Source organism: Glandiceps talaboti, chromosome 11, assembly GCF_964340395.1.
Source record: "Glandiceps talaboti chromosome 11, keGlaTala1.1, whole genome shotgun sequence".
NCBI lineage: Eukaryota > Metazoa > Hemichordata > Enteropneusta > Spengelidae > Glandiceps > Glandiceps talaboti.
Window position 1 is genome coordinate 22,249,621 of NC_135559.1, and position 20,178 is coordinate 22,269,798.

General features: G+C 36.5%; 1 protein-coding gene across 1 annotated transcript in view; it reads right to left on the reverse strand.

Annotated features, from left to right (window-relative positions):
* Positions 1-3,807: 3,807 nt before the first annotated feature.
* The window catches only part of LOC144442162 (NALCN channel auxiliary factor 2-like), a 49,169-nt gene continuing 32,798 nt past the window's right edge, over positions 3,808-20,178 (reverse strand). The window contains exons 2-3 of the mRNA XM_078131430.1: positions 16,121-16,280; positions 3,808-4,272 (exon numbers count right to left, since the gene is read on the reverse strand). Of these exons, the coding sequence (XP_077987556.1) occupies positions 4,034-4,272; positions 16,121-16,280 (399 nt within the window). The 3' untranslated portion in view covers positions 3,808-4,033. The remainder of the gene's footprint in view (positions 4,273-16,120; positions 16,281-20,178) is intronic.

Genomic DNA, 20,178 nt, shown 5'->3' on the forward strand with positions numbered 1-20,178 from the left:
GCCAATGGCAACCATACCCATTTCCTTTAAATTATGAATCCTTTTACAAGATCCATAGTTTTTTGTATTGATAATAACTATATGATATGAATACATGACTGCCACTAACTTCCACTCCATCCTGTATTAGCATTTTAAGCCATAGCATACTACTAAAAATACTGTCATCTTTTAAAAAGAAATGTGACAAATTCTCAAACAGATGCAAAAAATGATGTTTCTGTTGAACTAAAGGTATACATGTATATGCTTTATATCTAAAATCATGAAAACAGTTCACAAAATGTACGTGTCTAGACAGCAGACATTTTATATTTGTGACTTTTCCTCTGCTCAAATGTTGGGTTAATAATGACTGACTTAAAGGTTCAAATACTGGATTAATAATGACTGACTTAAAGGTTCAAATACTGGGTTAATAATGACTATTAGTTATGACTGACTTAGAGGGTCAAATAATGGATAACAATGACTAACTTAGAGGTTCAAATGATGGATTAGTAATGCATAACTTAGAGGGTCAAATGATGGATTAGTAATGCATAACTTAGAGGGTCAAATGATGGATTAGTAATGCATAACTTAGAGGGTCAAATGATGGATAAAAATGACTGATTTAAAGGTTCAAATAATGGGTTAATAATGACTGACTTTGAGGTTCAAATGGTGGATAAGTCATGGCTTACTTAGAGGTTCAAATGATGAATAGCAATGACTAAGTTAGAGGGTCAAATGATGGACAGCAATGACTGAGCACTTCAAATGATGAATTAGTAATGACTAACTTATAGGGTCAAAATAACTGTTAGTTATTACATTATCTAATAACTGCAATACTAAATACTTGCTATGTCAACACTGAACCCTATTAATGAAAGTTTTATTGCATTTTTAAATATCCATAGAAGTATTACCACAGAGGTTAACACTGTGTCTATGACAGCAAACATTGAAAAATGCACTCAACTATATATGTCAGCTTTGCAGTATGTGGGCAAATAGACTTGAGGTAAGATACCTGTTTATACCACTGTTAAAACATGTACATCCATTATTCTACTGAATTGTACAGAAATGTACACACACAATGTCAAATTGTCAGAGGGAAATACATTTAAAAACCATACAGGTAGTAATTAATGCCAACAAATGTAAAGAAAAGTAATGTATTAATAAACAAAGTCAAAGTTGATACTTATACTTATACAGCTGATTTACATGGCAGTAACTATTGGCAACCAAATGCACTTGTTGTGTGTGTGAGGAAGACACACAGCTGGTTACTAGTAGTCATGGAAACTGTGCCTCACGCTGTTAGACAGCTGATCTAGTGAAATAAACTATGCACCACTGGTTATATACCATCCCACTGCTACATTGAACTTTCAACCATAATCTCATTGTGTGCAATACACAGTGTCAGCTGGTACATTCTCAGTCTCACAGTGTCAGCTGGTACATTCTTGGTCTCACAGTGTCAGCTTGTACATTCTCAGTCTCACAGTGTCAGCTGGTACATTCTCAGTCTCACAGTGTCAGCTGGTACATTCTCGGTCTCAGTGTCAGCTGGTACATTCTCAGTCTCACAGTGTCAGCTGGTACATTCTCAGTCTCACAGTGTCAGCTGGTACATTCTCAGTCTCACAGTGTCAGCTGGTACATTCTCGGTCTCACAGTGTCAGCTGGTACATTCTCAGTCTCACAGTGTCAGCTGGTACATTCTCGGTCTCACAGTGTCAGCTGGTACATTCTCAGTCTCACAGTGTCAACTGGTACATTCTCAGTCTCACAGTGTCAGCTGGTACATTCTCAGTCTCACAGTGTCAGCTGGTACATTCCCAGTCTCATAGTGTCAGCTGGTACATTCTCAGTCTCAGTGTCAGCTGGTACATTCTCAGTCTCACAGTGTCAGCTGGTACATTCTCAGTCTCAGTGTCAGCTGGTACATTCTCGGTCTCACTGTCAGCTGGTACATTCTCGGTCTCACAGTGTCAACTGGTACATTCTCAGTCTCACAGTGTCAGCTGGTACATTCTCAGTCTCACAGTGTCAGCTGGTACATTCTCAGTCTCATAGTGTCAGCTGGTACATTCTCAGTCTCACAGTGTCAGCTGGTACATTCTCGGTCTCAGTGTCAGCTGGTACATTCTCGGTCTCACAGTGTCAGCTGGTACATTCTCAGTCTCACAGTGTCAGCTGGTACATTCTCGGTCTCACAGTGTCAGCTGGTACATTCTCAGTCTCACAGTGTCAGCTGGTACATTCTCAGTCTCACAGTGTCAGCTGGTACATTCTTGGTCTCAGTGTCAGCTGGTACATTCTCAGTCTCACAGTGTCAGCTGGTACATTCTCGGTCTCACAGTGTCAGCTGGTACATTCTTGGTCTCACAGTGTCAGCTGGTACATTCCCAGTCTCATAGTGTCAGCTGGTACATTATCTGACTCACTGAGTGTTCTTGATCTGCTAACTCAATCGTTGCACTGGTACATTCCCTGACTAGTACAGTGCTGCACTAGCACATTCTCTAATGCCCTTACATTTTCTAATTCATCACTGTTATATTCTCTGACTGATAGAGTGTCATCTGCTACATTATCTGATGTAGACTGGTGTTGTTGTTTTTACCTGTACCCACAAAAGGTATACTTAATCATAAAGTTCATTATTTTGATAACTGTGCAATCTGACCCATCTGACGTCAGCAAATAGTGAAATTCAATAGGGACTTGCCATCTTGAATGGTGCAGTATGGGAAAAGTGATAGCATTCCAATCGGAAAGATAATCTGTCACATTGTAGTCACTGAAATCTAGTCTTGGTTACCCAGAGACCCTTGCAGTAGGGATATCCTTCCAATTACCCACGATTAAGTATTACCACAACTACAAATAATATAGTCTTGGTTACCCAGACCCTTGTAGGAGGGCTAGTCTTACATTCACTCAACATTACCACACCTAAAAATAGTCCCATAATCCTTTACCACTGAGAGTGCTCACTTTGGATAGTGAATTGGTTATAAAACATTGCATTCATTCCTCCTAGATATATAAACTGTATTACATTTCAAATGGAATTCACAGAGTTCTGGATTTGGCTTTACATTGGTATATATTTATTACTACTATTACCCAGTGCAACTATTCAAGGTCAGAGGTCATGGTTCAAATAAGATCAACAACTAAACACAACAAATAGAAAAATAACTCCTAACCTACTGTTTGATAAAATGCATCTTGTCATTAAGTTCAGAAATATAAATATGATGGACAATAGAAGCATAATATTTCCATTTGGTGTATTGTCTATTTCTGTATATGTCAAGGAGATGCCATTAATGATTCCTGTCAAATCAACTGCAACTGCATTCTGCTAAAATATATGTGATTGTTAGAACAAGCCACATGATTGGTTGAAAGAATTAGCCAACATAGAAACACGCCATATCACTGGCTGAAAGTATTAGCTAAAGTACCAAGACATATCACTGGTACTAACTACTATAGTAACAGGCCATATCATTGGTGTAAAGTATTAGCTAATGTTGTAACACTAACAGGCCATATTATTGGCTGAAAGTATTAGTTAATGTAGTAACAGGCCATATCATTGGTATAAAGTATTAGTTAATGTAGTAACAGGTCATATTATTGGCTGAAAAGTATTAGCTAAAATAGTAACAAATCTTATCATTGATACTAGTTAATATAGTAACAGACAATATGATTGGTGGAAAGTATTCAAGCTAATACAGTAACAGGTCATTTGATGAATAGAAAGTAACGTATTGAAATAAAGAATACTTGGTATAAGTTGGCAAGTTGATCTTAGGAAGGAGACTATTCAAATAGCTGTGGCAGCAAGACTTGACGATAGCAATGATGAAATTCATCTAAATAATGTGAGTACTATACGCTGTCATGCATGTTGAGTAGAAAAACTCTATACTGGATAAAATACAAAGTACAAAATATTACCATCTATCTAGGGATTTTGTAATATAAAAAACGTCTACAGCATGTTGATCTGCTACTATGTGTACCCATTAATCAGATCATACAAGACTATCCAAAATATGCATAATAATGCTGGGTGGTGGTAACTATGGCGATGGATAGATGCCGACGATGAGGAGGAAGAATTGGTTGTTACCATCTGAAATGTACATGTCTCTGTCTCTGTACTGTTTTTGTTTCCTATTGGATGGGGTACACAGTCAAAACAGTCTGAAGCTTTTCCATAAAACTGGACATTTTGATAACCTGCAAAATCTAAAGACAAAGTGGAAAAAATTAGTCAATATATCAAAAAACAGATGAAAAATTAAAATACAAAGTAACTACTATTTAATACATCTATTGGAAATTTACACCTATAGCACTACTGAACCTCAGTTCAGTTGTGCTAAAAACGGTGCCAATGGTGTTGTAGCACAACTGTAATGTAAAGTTTTTGATGATTTAAAAAAAAATATTTATCCATACGCCAATCTATCCTTGTCACTACCAAGCAATGTACATCATCATTGTACTGTTGCTATGTGCAGCTCACATCACTGTACTGTTGCTATGTGCAGCTCACATCATTGTACTGTTGCTATGTGCGGCTCACATCATCATTGTACTGTTGCAATGTGTAGCTCACATCATCATTGTACTGTTGCTATGTGCAGCTCACATCATCATTGTACTGTTGCTATGTGCAGCTCACATCGTCATTGTACTGTTGCTATGTGCAGCTCACATCATCATTGTACTGTTGCTATGTACAGCTCACATCATAATTGTACTGTTGCTATGTGCAGGTCACATCATCATTATACTGTTGTTTTGTGTGGCTCACATCATCATTGTACTGTTGCTATGTGCAGGTCACATCGTCATTGTACTGTTGCTATGTGTGGCTCACATCATCATTGTACTGTTGCTATGTGCAGCTCACATCATCATTGTACTGTTGCTATGTGCAGTTCACATCATCATTGTACTGTTGCTATGTGCAGTTCACATCATCATTGTACTGTTGCTATGTGCACCTCACATCATCATTGTACTGTTGCTATGTGCAGCTCACATCGTCATTGTACTGTTGCTACGTGCAGTTCACATCGTCATTGTACTGTAGCTATGTGCAGGTCACATCATCATTGTACTGTAGCTATGTGCAGTTCACATCATCATTGTACTGTTGCTATGTGCAGTTCACATCATCATTGTACTGTAGCTATGTGCAGCTCACATCATCATTGTACTGTAGCTATGTGCAGTTCACATCGTCATTGTACTGTAGCTATGTGCAGGTCACATCATCATTGTACTGTAGCTATGTGCAGTTCACATCGTCATTGTACTGTTGCTATGTGCAGTTCACATCATCATTGTACTGTTGCTATGTGCAGCTCACATCATCATTGTACTGTAGCTATGTGCAGCTCACATCATCATTGTACTGTAGCTATGTGCAGTTCACATCGTCATTGTACTGTAGCTATGTGCAGGTCACATCATCATTATACTGTTGCTATGTGCAGCTCACATCGTCATTGTACTGTAGCTATGTGCAGGTCACATCATCATTGTACTGTAGCTATGTGCAGCTCACATCGTCATTGTACTGTAGCTATGTGCAGGTCACATCGTCACTGTACTGTTGCTATGTGTAGGTCACATCGTCATTGTACTGTTGCTATGTGCAGCTCACATCGTCATTGTACTGTTGCTATGTGCAGCTCACATCGTCATTGTACTGTTGCTATGTGCAGCTCACATCATCATTGTACTGTTGCTACGTAGTTCACATCATCATTGTACTGTTGCTATGTGCAGTTCACATCGTCATTGTACTGTTGCTACGTGCAGTTCACATCATCATTGTACTGTTGCTACGTGCAGTTCACATCATCATTGTACTGTTGCTACGTGCAGTTCACATCATAATTGTACTGTTGCTATGTGCAGCTCACATCATCATTGTACTGTTGCTATGTGCAGTTCACATCGTCATTGTACTGTTGCTATGTGCAGTTCACATCGTCATTGTACTGTTGCTATGTGTAGCTCACATCGTCATTGTACTGTTGCTATGTGCAGCTCACATTGTCATTGTACTGTCTCCAGAAAAATCTCCAGAATAACACTTCTTGAAACATCTCATCAAGTTTTAGTCTCATTGACAAAGTACTTCCAGAGATTTAAGTTTTTGACCAAAATTCACATGTTTACACCTAATTTACATGTCACTCATGAGATCATTTTACATGTATCTATACATCCCAGATAATCCCCATCAAATTTCAGTCCAATCTGCTCCGTAGTTTTGGAATTAAAGACTTTTGACCAAAAAGACACATTTTTAACCCCTAATTTGCATATTGCTAATAGAATCATCATGTAATGAACAAATCTAAATTAACATGCCCCTAAGAACATTCCCACCAACTTTCAAGCAAATCTGCCCAGCACTTTTGGAGTTTAAGTTTTTTGACCAAAAATCATATTTTTTGACCCAAAAATACCGCCAATGGCATTGTAGCACAACTGTACAGTTTTTAACAATGTTTATGCACATGCTGATCCATGCTGATCCATGCTAGGTATAGGTATTCATTTTCTGAATGACTATCCAGTTGCCTATCCAACCATGTTGTTATCTTTGCAACCATGTTGTTATCTTTGCAATATAGGTGGATGTGGCCATGGTTGCTTGGGCCACTTGGGTCAAAATGTTTTGAACAAAATCTGCAGAATAACATCTAGAAACATCAGACCAAGTTTCAGTCTCATTGACTCTTTTTGAGATACACATTTTGACCAAAATTCACATTTTTACACCTAATTTGCATAGCATGGATGAGATCATTATATGCTTAATATTTCTTCATCTATACACCAACAGATGTATCCCTGTTAAATTTCAGCCCAATCTGCTAAGTAGTTTTGGAATTAAATATTTTTGACCAAAAAAAAATATTACTGATGGAATCCATTGATGGAATCCATTGATGGAATCCATTGTGTTTTCAAAAATAATGTTAGTTTCATTTGCAAGGGCTTCCAAAAATACCCCTAATTTTTTTAATTCTGCAAATAAAAATTTTAGCTTAGGGACAAAATGCTCCTAACGGAAAATGTTAACTTTGCGCCCTGAATACGCAACTTCTGTCCAACATTCAATAATAAGTGACTGCTGTCCAGCATTCAGTAATAAGTGACTGCTGTCCAACATTCAATAATAAGTGACTGCTGTCCAACATTCAGTAATAAGTGACAGCTGTCCAACATTTAATAATAAGTGACTGCTGTCCAACATTTAGTAATAAGTGACTGCTGTCCAGCATTCAGTAATAAGTGACTGCTGTCCAGCATTCAATAATAAGTGACTGCTGTCCAGCATTCAGTAAAAAGTGACAGCTGTCCAACATTCAATAATAAGTGACTGCTGTCCAGCATTCAATAATAAGTGACTGCTGTCCAGCATTCAATAATAAGTGACTGCTGTCCAACATTCAATAATAAGTGACTGCTGTCCAGCATTCAATAATAAGTGACTGCTGTCCAGCATTCAGTAATAAGTGACTGCTGTCCAACATTCAATAATAAGTGACTGCTGTCCAGCATTCAATAATAAGTGACTGCTGTCCAGCATTCAATAATAAGTGACTGCTGTCCAGCATTCAATAATAAGTGACTGCTGTCCAGCATTCAGTAATAAGTGACTGCTGTCCAACATTTAATAATAAGTGACTGCTGTCCAACATTCAGTAATAAGTGACTGCTGTCCAGCATTCAATAATAAGAGACTGCTGTCCAACATTCAAAAATAAGTGACTGCTGTCCAGCATTCAATAATAAGTGACTGCTGTCCAGCATTCAGTAATAAGTGACTGCTGTCCAACATTTAATAATAAGTGACTGCTGTCCAACATTTAATAATAAGTGACTGCTGTCCAGCATTCAATAATAAGTGACTGCTGTCCAACATTCAATAATAAGTGACTGCTGTCCAGCATTCAGTAATAAGTGACTGCTGTCCAACATTTAATAATAAGTGACTGCTGTCCAACATTCAGTAATAAGTGACTGCTGTCCAGCATTCAGTAATAAGTGACTGCTGTCCAACATTCAATAATAAGTGACTGCTGTCCAGCATTCAGTAATAAGTGACTGCTGTCCAACATTCAGTAATAAGTGACTGCTGTCCAACATTCAGTAATAAGTGACTACAGTCCAACATTCAGTAATAAGTGACTGCTGTCCAACATTTAAAAATAAGTGACTGCTGTCCAGCATTCAATAATAAGTGACTGCTGTCCAGCATTCAGTAATAAGTGACTGCTGTCCAACATTTAATAATAAGTGACTGCTGTCCAGCATTCAATAATAAGTGACTGCTGTCCAGCATTCAGTAATAAGTGACTGCTGTCCAACATTTAATAATAAGTGACTGCTGTCCAGCATTCAATAATAAGTGACTGCTGTCCAACATTCAGTAATAAGTGACTGCTGTCCAACATTCAATAATAAGTGACTGCTGTCCAACATTCAATAATAAGTGACTGCTGTCCAGCATTCAGTAATAAGTGACTGCTGTCCAACATTTAATAATAAGTGACTGCTGTCCAACATTCAGTAATAAGTGACTGCTGTCCAGCATTCAATAATAAGTGACTGCTGTCCAACATTCAATAATAAGTGACTGCTGTCCAGCATTCAGTAATAAGTGACTGCTGTCCAGCATTCAATAATAAGTGACTGCTGTCCAGCATTGAATAATAAGTGACTGCTGTCCAACATTCAATAATAAGTGACTGCTGTCCAACATTAAGTAATAAGTGACTGCTGTCCAACATTAAGTAATAAGTGACTGCTGTCCAACATTTAATAATAAGTGACTGCTGTCCAACATTTAATAATAGGTGACTGCTGTCCAACATTCAGTAATAAGTGACTGCTGTCCAACATTTAATAATAAGTGACTGCTGTCCAACATTTAATAATAAGTGACTGCTGTCCAACATTCAGTAATAAGTGACTGCTGTCCAACATTTAATAATAAGTGACTGCTGTCCAACATTTAATAATAGGTGACTGCTGTCCAGCATTCAGTAATAAGTGACTGCTGTCCAACATTCAATAATAAGTGACTGCTGTCCAGCATTCAATAATAAGTGACTGCTGTCCAACATTCAATAATAAGTGACTGCTGTCCAACATTCAATAATAAGTGACTGCTGTCCAGCATTCAATAATAAGTGACTGCTGTCCAACATTCAATAATAAGTGACTGCTGTCCAACATTTAATAATAAGTGACTGCTGTCCAACATTTAATAATAAGTGACTGCTGTCCAACATTCAGTAATAAGTGACTGCTGTCCAGCATTCAATAATAAGTGACTGCTGTCCAGCATTTAATAATAAGTGACTGCTGTCCAGCATTCAATAATAAGTGACTGCTGTCCAACATTCAATAATAAGTGACTGCTGTCCAGCATTCAATAATAAGTGACTGCTGTCCAACATTTAATAATAAGTGACTGCTGTCCAGCATTCAATAATAAGTGACTGCTGTCCAACATTCAGTAAAAAGTGACAGCTGTCCAACATTCAATAATAAGTGACTGCTGTCCAGCATTCAATAATAAGTGACTGCTGTCCAACATTCAGTAAAAAGTGACAGCTGTCCAACATTCAATAATAAGTGACTGCTGTCCAGCATTTAATAATAAGTGACTGCTGTCCAACATTTAATAATAAGTGACTGCTGTCCAACATTTAATAATAAGTGACTGCTGTCCAACATTCAGTAATAAGTGACTGCTGTCCAGCATTTAATAATAAGTGACTGCTGTCCAACATTCAGTAATAAGTGACTGCTGTCCAACATTTAATAATAAGTGACTGCTGTCCAACATTCAGTAATAAGTGACTGCTGAACAGCATTTAATAATAAGTGACTGCTGTCCAACATTTAATAATAAGTGACTACTGTCCAACATTCAGTAATAAGTGACTGCTGTCCAACATTTAATAATAAGTGACTGCTGTCCAACATTTAATAATAAGTGACTGCTGTCCAACATTCAATAATAAGTGACTGCTGTCCAACATTTAATAATAAGTGACTACTGTCCAACATTCAGTAATAAGTGACTGCTGTCCAACATTTAATAATAAGTGACTGCTGTCCAACATTCAGTAATAAGTGACTGCTGTCCAGCATTCAATAATAAGTGACTGCTGTCCAACATTTAATAATAAGTGACTGCTGTCCAACATTCAGTAAAAAGTGACAGCTGTCCAACATTCAATAATAAGTGACTGCTGTCGAGCATTTAATAATAAGTGACTGCTGTCCAGCATTTAATAATAAGTGACTGCTGTCCAACATTTAATAATAAGTGACTGCTGTCCAACATTTAATAATAAGTGACTGCTGTCCAGCATTCAATAATAAGTGACAGCTGTCCAACATTCAATAATAAGTGACTGCTGTCCAACATTCAGTAAAAAGTGACTGCTGTCCAGCATTCAATAATAAGTGACTGCTGTCCAGCATTTAATAATAAGTGACTGCTGTCCAACATTCAATAATAAGTGACAGCTGTCCAACATTCAATAATAAGTGACTGCTGTCCAGCATTTAATAATAAGTGACTGCTGTCCAACATTCAATAATAAGTGACAGCTGTCCAGCATTTAATAATAAGTGACTGCTGTCCAGCATTTAATAATAAGTGACAGCTGTCCAACATTCAATAATAAGTGACTGCTGTCCAGCATTTAATAATAAGTGACTGCTGTCCAGCATTTAATAATAAGTGACTGCTGTCCAGCATTTAATAATAAGTGACTGCTGTCCAGCATTCAGTAATAAGTGACTGCTGTCCAACATTTAATAATAAGTGACTGCTGTCCAACATTTAATAATAAGTGACTGCTGTCCAACATTTAATAATAAGTGACAGCTGTCCAACATTCAATAATAAGTGACTGCTGTCCAGCATTTAATAATAAGTGACTGCTGTCCAGCATTTAATAATAAGTGACTGCTGTCCAGCATTTAATAATAAGTGACTGCTGTCCAGCATTCAGTAATAAGTGACTGCTGTCCAACATTTAATAATAAGTGACAGCTGTCCAACATTCAATAATAAGTGACTGCTGTCCAATATTCAGTAATAAGTGACTGCTGTCCAGCATTTAATAATAAGTGACTGCTGTCCAACATTTAATAATAAGTGACAGCTGTCCAACATTCAGTAATAAGTGACTGCTGTCCAACATTCAGTAATAAGTGACTGCTGTCCAACATTCAGTAATAAGTGACTACTGTCCAACATTCAGTAATAAGTGACTGCTGTCCAGCATTCAATAATAAGTGACTGCTGTCCAGCATTCAGTAATAAGTGACTGCTGTCCAACATTCAATAATAAGTGACTGCTGTCCAACATTCAGTAATAAGTGACTGCTGTCCAACATTTAATAATAAGTGACTGCTGTCCAACATTTAATAATAAGTGACTGCTGTCCAACATTCAGTAATAAGTGACTGCTGTCCAACATTCAGTAATAAGTGACTGCTGTCCAGCATTCAGTAATAAGTGACTACTGTCCAACATTCAGTAATAAGTGACTGCTGTCCAACATTTAATAATAAGTGACTGCTGTCCAGCATTCAATAATAAGTGACTGCTGTCCAACATTCAGTAATAAGTGACTGCTGTCCAGCATTTAATAATAAGTGACTGCTGTCCAACATTTAATAATAAGTGACTGCTGTCCAGCATTCAATAATAAGTGACTGCTGTCCAACATTCAATAATAAGTGACTACTGTCCAACATTCAGTAATAATGACTGCTGTCCAACATTTAATAATAAGTGACTGCTGTCCAACATTCAGTAATAAGTAACTGCTGTCCAACATTCAATAATAAGTGACTGCTGTCCAACATTTAATAATAAGTGACTGCTGTCCAACATTCAATAATAAGTGACTGCTGTCCAACATTCAGTAATAAGTGACTGCTGTCCAGCATTCAGTAATAAGTGACTGCTGTCCAGCATTCAATAATAAGTGACTGCTGTCCAGCATTTAATAATAAGTGACTGCTGTCCAGCATTCAATAATAAGTGACTGCTGTCCAACATGTAATAATAAGTGACTGCTGTCCAACATTCAGTAATAATTGACTGCTGTCCAGCATTCAGTAATAAGTGACTGCTGTCCAGCATTCAGTAATAAGTGACTGCTGTCCAGCATTCAGTAATAAGTGACTGCTGTCCAGCATTCAATAATAAGTGACTGCTGTCCAACATTTAATAATAAGTGACTGCTGTCCAGCATTCAGTAAAAAGTGACTGCTGTCCAACATTCAGTAATAAGTGACTGCTGTCCAACATTCAGTAATAAGTGACTGCTGTCCAACATTCAATAATAAGTGACTGCTGTCCAGCATTCAGTAAAAAGTGACTGCTGTCCAACATTCAGTAATAAGTGACTGCTGTCCAACATTCAGTAATAAGTGACTGCTGTCCAACATTCAGTAAAAAGTGACTGCTGTCCAACATTCAGTAATAAGTGACTGTTGTCCAACATTCAGTAATAAGTGACTGCTGTCCAACATTCAATAATAAGTGACTGCTGTCCAACATTTAATAATAAGTGACTGCTGTCCAGCATTCAGTAAAAAGTGACTGCTGTCCAACATTCAGTAATAAGTGACTGCTGTCCAACATTCAATAATAAGTGACTGCTGTCCAACATTCAATAATAAGTGACTGCTGTCCAACATTCAGTAATAAGTGACTGCTGTCCAACATTCAATAATAAGTGACTGCTGTCCAATATTTAATAATAAGTGACTGCTGTCCAACATTCAGTAATAAGTGACTGCTGTCCAACATTCAGTAATAAGTGACTGCTGTCCAACATTCAATAATAAGTGACTGCTGTCCAACATTCAGTAATAAGTGACTGCTGTCCAACATTCAATAATAAGTGACTGCTGTCCAATATTTAATAATAAGTGACTGCTGTCCAACATTCAGTAATAAGTGACTGCTGTCCAACATTCAGTAAAAAGTGACTACTGTCCAACATTCAGTAATAAGTGACTACTGTCCAACATTCAATAATAAGTGACTGCTGTCCAGCATTCAGTAAAAAGTGACTGCTGTCCAACATTCAGTAATAAGTGACTGCTGTCCATCATTCAATAATAAGTGACTGCTGTCCAGCATTCAGTAATAATGACTGCTGTCCAACATTTAATAATAAGTGACTGCTGTCCAGCATTCAGTAATAAGTGACTGCTGTCCAGCATTTAATAATAAGTGACTGCTGTCCAACATTTAATAATAAGTGACTGCTGTCCAACATTCAATAATAAGTGACTGCTGTCCAACATTTAATAATAAGTGACTGCTGTCCAACATTCAATAATAAGTGACAGCTGTCCAACATTCAATAATAAGTGACTGCTGTCCAACATTCAATAATAAGTGACTGCTGTCCAACATTTAATAATAAGTGACTGCTGTCCAACATTCAATAATAAGTGACTGCTGTCCAATATTTAATAATAAGTGACTGCTGTCCAACATTCATTAATAAGTGACTGCTGTCCAACATTCATTAATAAGTGACTACTGTCCAACATTCAATAATAAGTGACTGCTGTCCAACATTCAATAATAAGTGACTGCTGTCCAGCATTCAATAATAAGTGACTGCTGTCCAGCATTCAATAATAAGTGACTGCTGTCCAGCATTCAATAATAAGTGACTACTGTCCAGCATTCAGTAATAAGTGACTGCTGTCCAGCATTCAGTAATAAGTGACTGTTGTCCAACATTCAGTAATAAGTGACTGCTGTCCAGCATTCAGTAATAAGTGACTGCTGTCCAACATTTAATAATAAGTGACTGCTGTCCAACATTTAATAATAAGTGACTGCTGTCCAGCATGCAGTAATAAGTGACTGCTGTCCAACATTCAGTAATAAGTGACTGCTGTCCAGCATTCAATAATAAGTGACTGCTGTCCAGCATTCAATAATAAGTGACTGCTGTCCAACATTCAATAATAAGTGACTGCTGTCCAGCATTCAGTAATAAGTGACTGCTGTCCAGCATTCAATAATAAGTGACTGCTGTCCAGCATTCAATAATAAGTGACTGCTGTCCAACATTTAATAATAAGTGACTGCTGTCCAGCATTCAATAATAAGTGACTGCTGTCCAGCATTCAATAATAAGTGACTGCTGTCCAGCATTCAGTAAAAAGTGACTGCTGTCCAGCATTCAATAATAAGTGACTGCTGTCCAACATTCAATAATAAGTGACTGCTGTCCAGCATTCAGTAATAAGTGACTGCTGTCCAGCATTCAATAATAAGTGACTGCTGTCCAGCATTCAATAATAAGTGACTGCTGTCCAACATTTAATAATAAGTGACTGCTGTCCAGCATTCAATAATAAGTGACTGCTGTCCAGCATTCAATAATAAGTGACTGCTGTCCAACATTCAGTAATAAGTGACTGCTGTCCAGCATTCAATAATAAGTGACTGCTGTCCAGCATTCAGTAATAAGTGACTGCTGTCCAACATTTAATAATAAGTGACTGCTGTCCAGCATGCAGTAATAAGTGACTGCTGTCCAGCATGCAGTAATAAGTGACTGCTGTCCAGCATTTAATAATAAGTGACTGCTGTCCAGCATTCAATAATAAGTGACTGCTGTCCAACATTCAATAATAAGTGACTGCTGTCCAGCATTCAGTAATAAGTGACTGCTGTCCAACATTCAGTAATAAGTGACTGCTGTCCAGCATTTAATAATAAGTGACTGCTGTCCAGCATTCAATAATAAGTGACTGCTGTCCAACATTCAATAATAAGTGACTGCTGTCCAGCATTCAGTAATAAGTGACTGCTGTCCAACATTCAGTAATAAGTGACTGCTGTCCAGCATTCAATAATAAGTGACTGCTGTCCAGCATTTAATAATAAGTGACTGCTGTCCAACATTCAGTAATAAGTGACTGCTGTCCAGCATTCAATAATAAGTGACTGCTGTCCAGCATTCAATAATAAGTGACTGCTGTCCAACATTCAGTAATAAGTGACTGCTGTCCAGCATTCAGTAATAAGTGACTGCTGTCCAGCATTCAGTAATAAGTGACTGCTGTCCAACATTCAGTAATAAGTGACTGCTGTCCAACATTCAGTAATAAGTGACTGCTGTCCAACATTCAGTAATAAGTGACTGCTGTCCAACATTCAGTAATAAGTGGTCTTTTCTGTTCATACCATTAATTTTCATCTCATGTACAATCCAAAACCAAGTAGTATTTATGTTAAGTATATCAATAAGAGTTGTTGCCACATGCAAATTAACTTTCTTAGAACATACTTGTAAGAGAACAGATCAATAGTTCAAGGTACGATAAATTAAATTGTTTTAGTTTTGGGTGGGGAGTTTTGAACCATTTTAGTTCTAATCTGACAAAAACAATGTTATTTTTAATGGAATCTGTTTTTTACTTCTAAATACAAACATTTCTAAAAACATGTCATTAAATCGAGAAATGGAAGAATTTTTGCAACAATAGTAAATAAATGGTACTAAATTACATGTTGTGAAGAAGGTCAAAATCCTGTCAACACCTTTTGAAAAGTCTTCTTATTAGGCCTAATAAAAAGAATTGTGTGGTTCTGGTTACGCTCAATTTTAGAATAGGTGGGGGTAGGTGGTTTTTTTTAATTTTATTTTATTATATATATTTTTTTCATGTGTGAGTATCTAGTTCAGGTCTCCATGTTATTTATTTCATCCTATCAGATGTACAACCATTACAGATTGGAAGAACAGTTTTAGAGTGGCGTTTGTCAATAAAAGACCCTGCATCAAATGGATTGTGCTGTCTGTAACAACTACTACAAAGTATCAATCGTGACCAATAATTTGAAGTTAGAAGCAGGTGGAGTTCTCAGTCCTTACTAAAGCAATTTATTATTTTATCCTACACTAAACTATTGATCTTGTCACCTTATGGATTCTAACGTACAACCGTATGAAAATGTTTGTTTGTTGAAAAATGCTGAAAACCTACCTGGGCAAAGAAAGACAGGTAACCCTGTATACGTTATATTAGGTAGTAGATAAGGGCACCGTGCTGCTACTCTATGACATGTATTAATACAAGGCTTTACTGCTTTACCACTTTCATAAAAACTAAATTCAGTTGCACAAATCCATTCCTTATAGGCAGTCTGTAAAAAAGAATATGGAAAAAACTGTATCAACAACACTGTGACATTGTAGTGTGCTGCAATTAATTGTATCATACAGTATTGTGCTGGGAAGTGTTAACATACAGTACATGTAGTTAGGATGTAACTTCTATATTTTCACAAGGTGGGATATAACATCTATGTTCACATGGTGGGATATAAAGTCTATTTTCACAATGTGGGATATAAAGTCTATTTTCACAAGGTGGGATACAAATTCTATGTTCAAAAGGTGGGATATAACATCTATGTTCACATAGTGGGATATAAAGTCTATTTTCACAAGGTGGGATACAAAGTCTATTTTCACGTGGTGGGATACAAAGTCTATTTTCACAATGTGGGATATAAAGTCTATGTTCACAAGGTGGGATACAAAGTCTATTTTCACATGGTGGGATATAAAGTCTATTTTCACAAGGTGGGATATACATAATGTGTAAAGTCTATTTTCACAATGTGGGATATAAAGTCTATTTTCACAAGGTGGGATATAAAGTCTATTTTCACAAGGTGGGATATAAAGTCTAGTATTTTCACATGGTGGGATGCAAAGTCTATTTTCACATGGTGAGATACAAAGTCTATTTTTACATGGTGGGATACAAAGTCTATTTTTACATGGTGGGATATAATAAAGTCTATTTTCACAATGTGGGATATACTAAAGTCTATTTTCACAATGTGGGATGGATATAAAGTCTATTTTCACAAGGTGGGATATAACATCTATGTTCACAAGGTGGGATACAAAAGGTGGGATATAACATCTATGTTCAAAAGGTGGGACATGAAGTTCATGAAGGTGAGGCATAAAGTTTATGTTCACGCTCAAAATACCAACAAACTGATTATAATTGTACACATAACTTTACATGTTCTTGTTGACATTTGTTTGTCTTGCTGTCATATTATGGTGTATTCACTTTGTAAATAATTTACTTAACTCTAATTTGTTTCTGTGGAGTTTGAGTTTAAAGGGCCATGTTTCACTCCTAGGTCATCACATTAGTATTATCTTAATAAGGATTACATGGGGTCAGTCTTTTGTTTTGGACAAACTTTTTCTACTAGATATAAAATACTTATATTTCACACTTTTAGATTTGAATCCTATCCTACGTGTGGCGATAAAATCATTCTTAAAGGATTATCCAGACAGCAGCAAGTCCTAAAGCTGTCTATATCTTCATTATTGTGAATAACTGGCAGTCAATTATAGCTGAAGAATTCACTGAGTAGTTTGAAAGGCTATAACTTGTGAATAAAATAGAGATGAAATGGAGAGATGAAAAGAACCATTGAATTGCACTGGTCCTGCTGGACCACTCATCATGCTACTATTGAGATATACAGCAATAAATTGATCTTGCACTGATGTACAATAAATCAATCTCTAAATGGCCACCAGCTTTTACTCTGTTTCTACCAATTCAAGTATTGAATCAGGAATGACATGTTAAACAAATAAAATTTGCCCTATGTATTAAGCACTAGAAACCATTCACTTTTAACATTCAATATAGTTGTACTGACTGCGTTGTCAAAAGTTACTTGTATTCAGCATCCAGGTATGATAAATCTACATTTATATACAACCAGTTTTGTGTATTTTTAAACTGACGTAGTGTCATTATTTTTGGTATTTCTTTACGTAGCATGATGCATGGACAACTTGAGCTGCTTTCATGACTTCAAGATGAATGAAAGATGCAATTATGTGATTGCTCATACATTCTGAATGATTCATATTGTCAAATACATGTAATGTAAAGGATGCAGAAATTTTCAAAAAAATACACACAACATAAGTTATGTATTAGCATATTCCTCTGGGAATTATTATGAATTCAAATGAATGTGTATCGACATGCCAAACTTGCACAAATCTATCAAAAGCATTGTTTGCTTGTTTCTGTGTTAACAAATTAATATGCTAAAAATAGAAGTGACATTATACAAAACTGTATGTAGGAAGACAGGTAACAAATGAAGACTTTCTAAATCCATTGCCATCATACATGTATGTACCAGTATCAAAGGTTTCAACAACAAACAATATCCATTGCCATCATACATGTATGTACCAGTATCAAAGGTTTCAACAACAAACAATATCCATTAGGCATACATACTCTTCTAGTAAATTCATGTTATATGACAAAAAACAGAACCATGATTTTAAAAATACAAAGATGTACATATACACTGTACACCATACAGCAGTGGATATCAAATATAACAATCAACTCCCATCCCAACACCCCATTCCTCCCCCCCCCCCCTTCCCTTCCCTTCCCTTCCCCACTTCCAACCCCCATGATGGGATTTTAAAGCGTAACAATAGTTTGCATTGGATTGGTGGATTCAATCAAACCTGGAAATCTCTGAGTTTTTACATTATTTAATGGCAACAGAATATTCACAAAAACAGTTTCTGATCACAAATCTGTAACACCTAGTCCATTGATTGGTTGTTGAGATATAGTGGAGACAGACAGACAGACAGACAGACAGACAGACAGACACACACACACACAGACACACAGACAGACACACAGACAGCGACAGACATGTGTACCAAATTTCATTCTGATTAGCCCATTGTGGGTACTGACAAACAGACATGATCAGTCTCTAGTAGTAGTACCTCTACTTATATGAGAGTAACAAGTTCATTTTGTACGTTGAATTTATTATTTTGGATAATAAAGTGTATCTGTCTGTCAGGCTGAGTGTCAAGCAGGGAGACTTACTATATTTTCACTTGCCTGAAGGCAAACTGTGTGTGTGTCACAGATGTCATGTTATAAGAATTATCATTGAGGCCTGTCAACTTGTGTTGACGTGAAAGGTAAATGTACAATAGATATATAGTGACATAAATGTAGTTGTCAGTTTACTATTACTAACATATAACAAGCCATCGTACATGACATACCCCAATGTTTGGGAGCTATTGATTCCTATTTGGAGTCCAAATGGCTCTAGACATGAAAAAATGGCTGCCTAGCAGTCCTGTTGGATCATATCATGACACAAGTTGATATACATATATACATCATAGTACATTGTCTTTAAATAAAGATTTAATGGAAATTGTTCATGCATGTCTGTTTAATGGTCCCAAACTTGGAAAAATCATAACAAAATGTTCAAAGGCATGTCTGCATAATGGCTTTGAACATGAAAAATTCGCAAAAAAATGGCCGCCTAGTGGCTATATTGGATTTTATAATAAAACAAATTGACATGTGTATGCCATAGTGTGTTGTCCTTGTACCAAGTTTGATAGAAATCGATCCAGTCATGTCCAACTAATGGTTCTGGACATGAAAAAATTGTGGCCATATTGGATCATATCATGACATAAATTCACATGCATATGTATGTAATAGAACATTGTCATTATACCAACTTTGAATGAGATCTGTTCAGGCATGTCTGCTTAATGGCTTTGAACATGACAAATTCGTAACCAACAAAATGTCCGTCTGATGGCCATATTGAATTGTATCACAAAATAAATTGACATGCATATATACTCTCTATGCTATTGTTATTATCTATTACACTGTCTACAATAGTATTATTATCTATTACACTCTGTACAATATTGTTATTATCTATTACACTGTCTACGATATTGTTATTATCTATTACACTATCTACAATATTGTTATTATCTATTACACTGTCTACAATATTGTTATTATCTATTACACTGTCTACGATATTGTTATTATCTATTACACTGTCTGCAATATTGTTATTATCTATTACACTGTCTACAATATTGTTATTATCTATTACACTGTCTATGATATTGTTATTATCTATTACACTGTCTACAATATTGTTATTATCTATTACACTG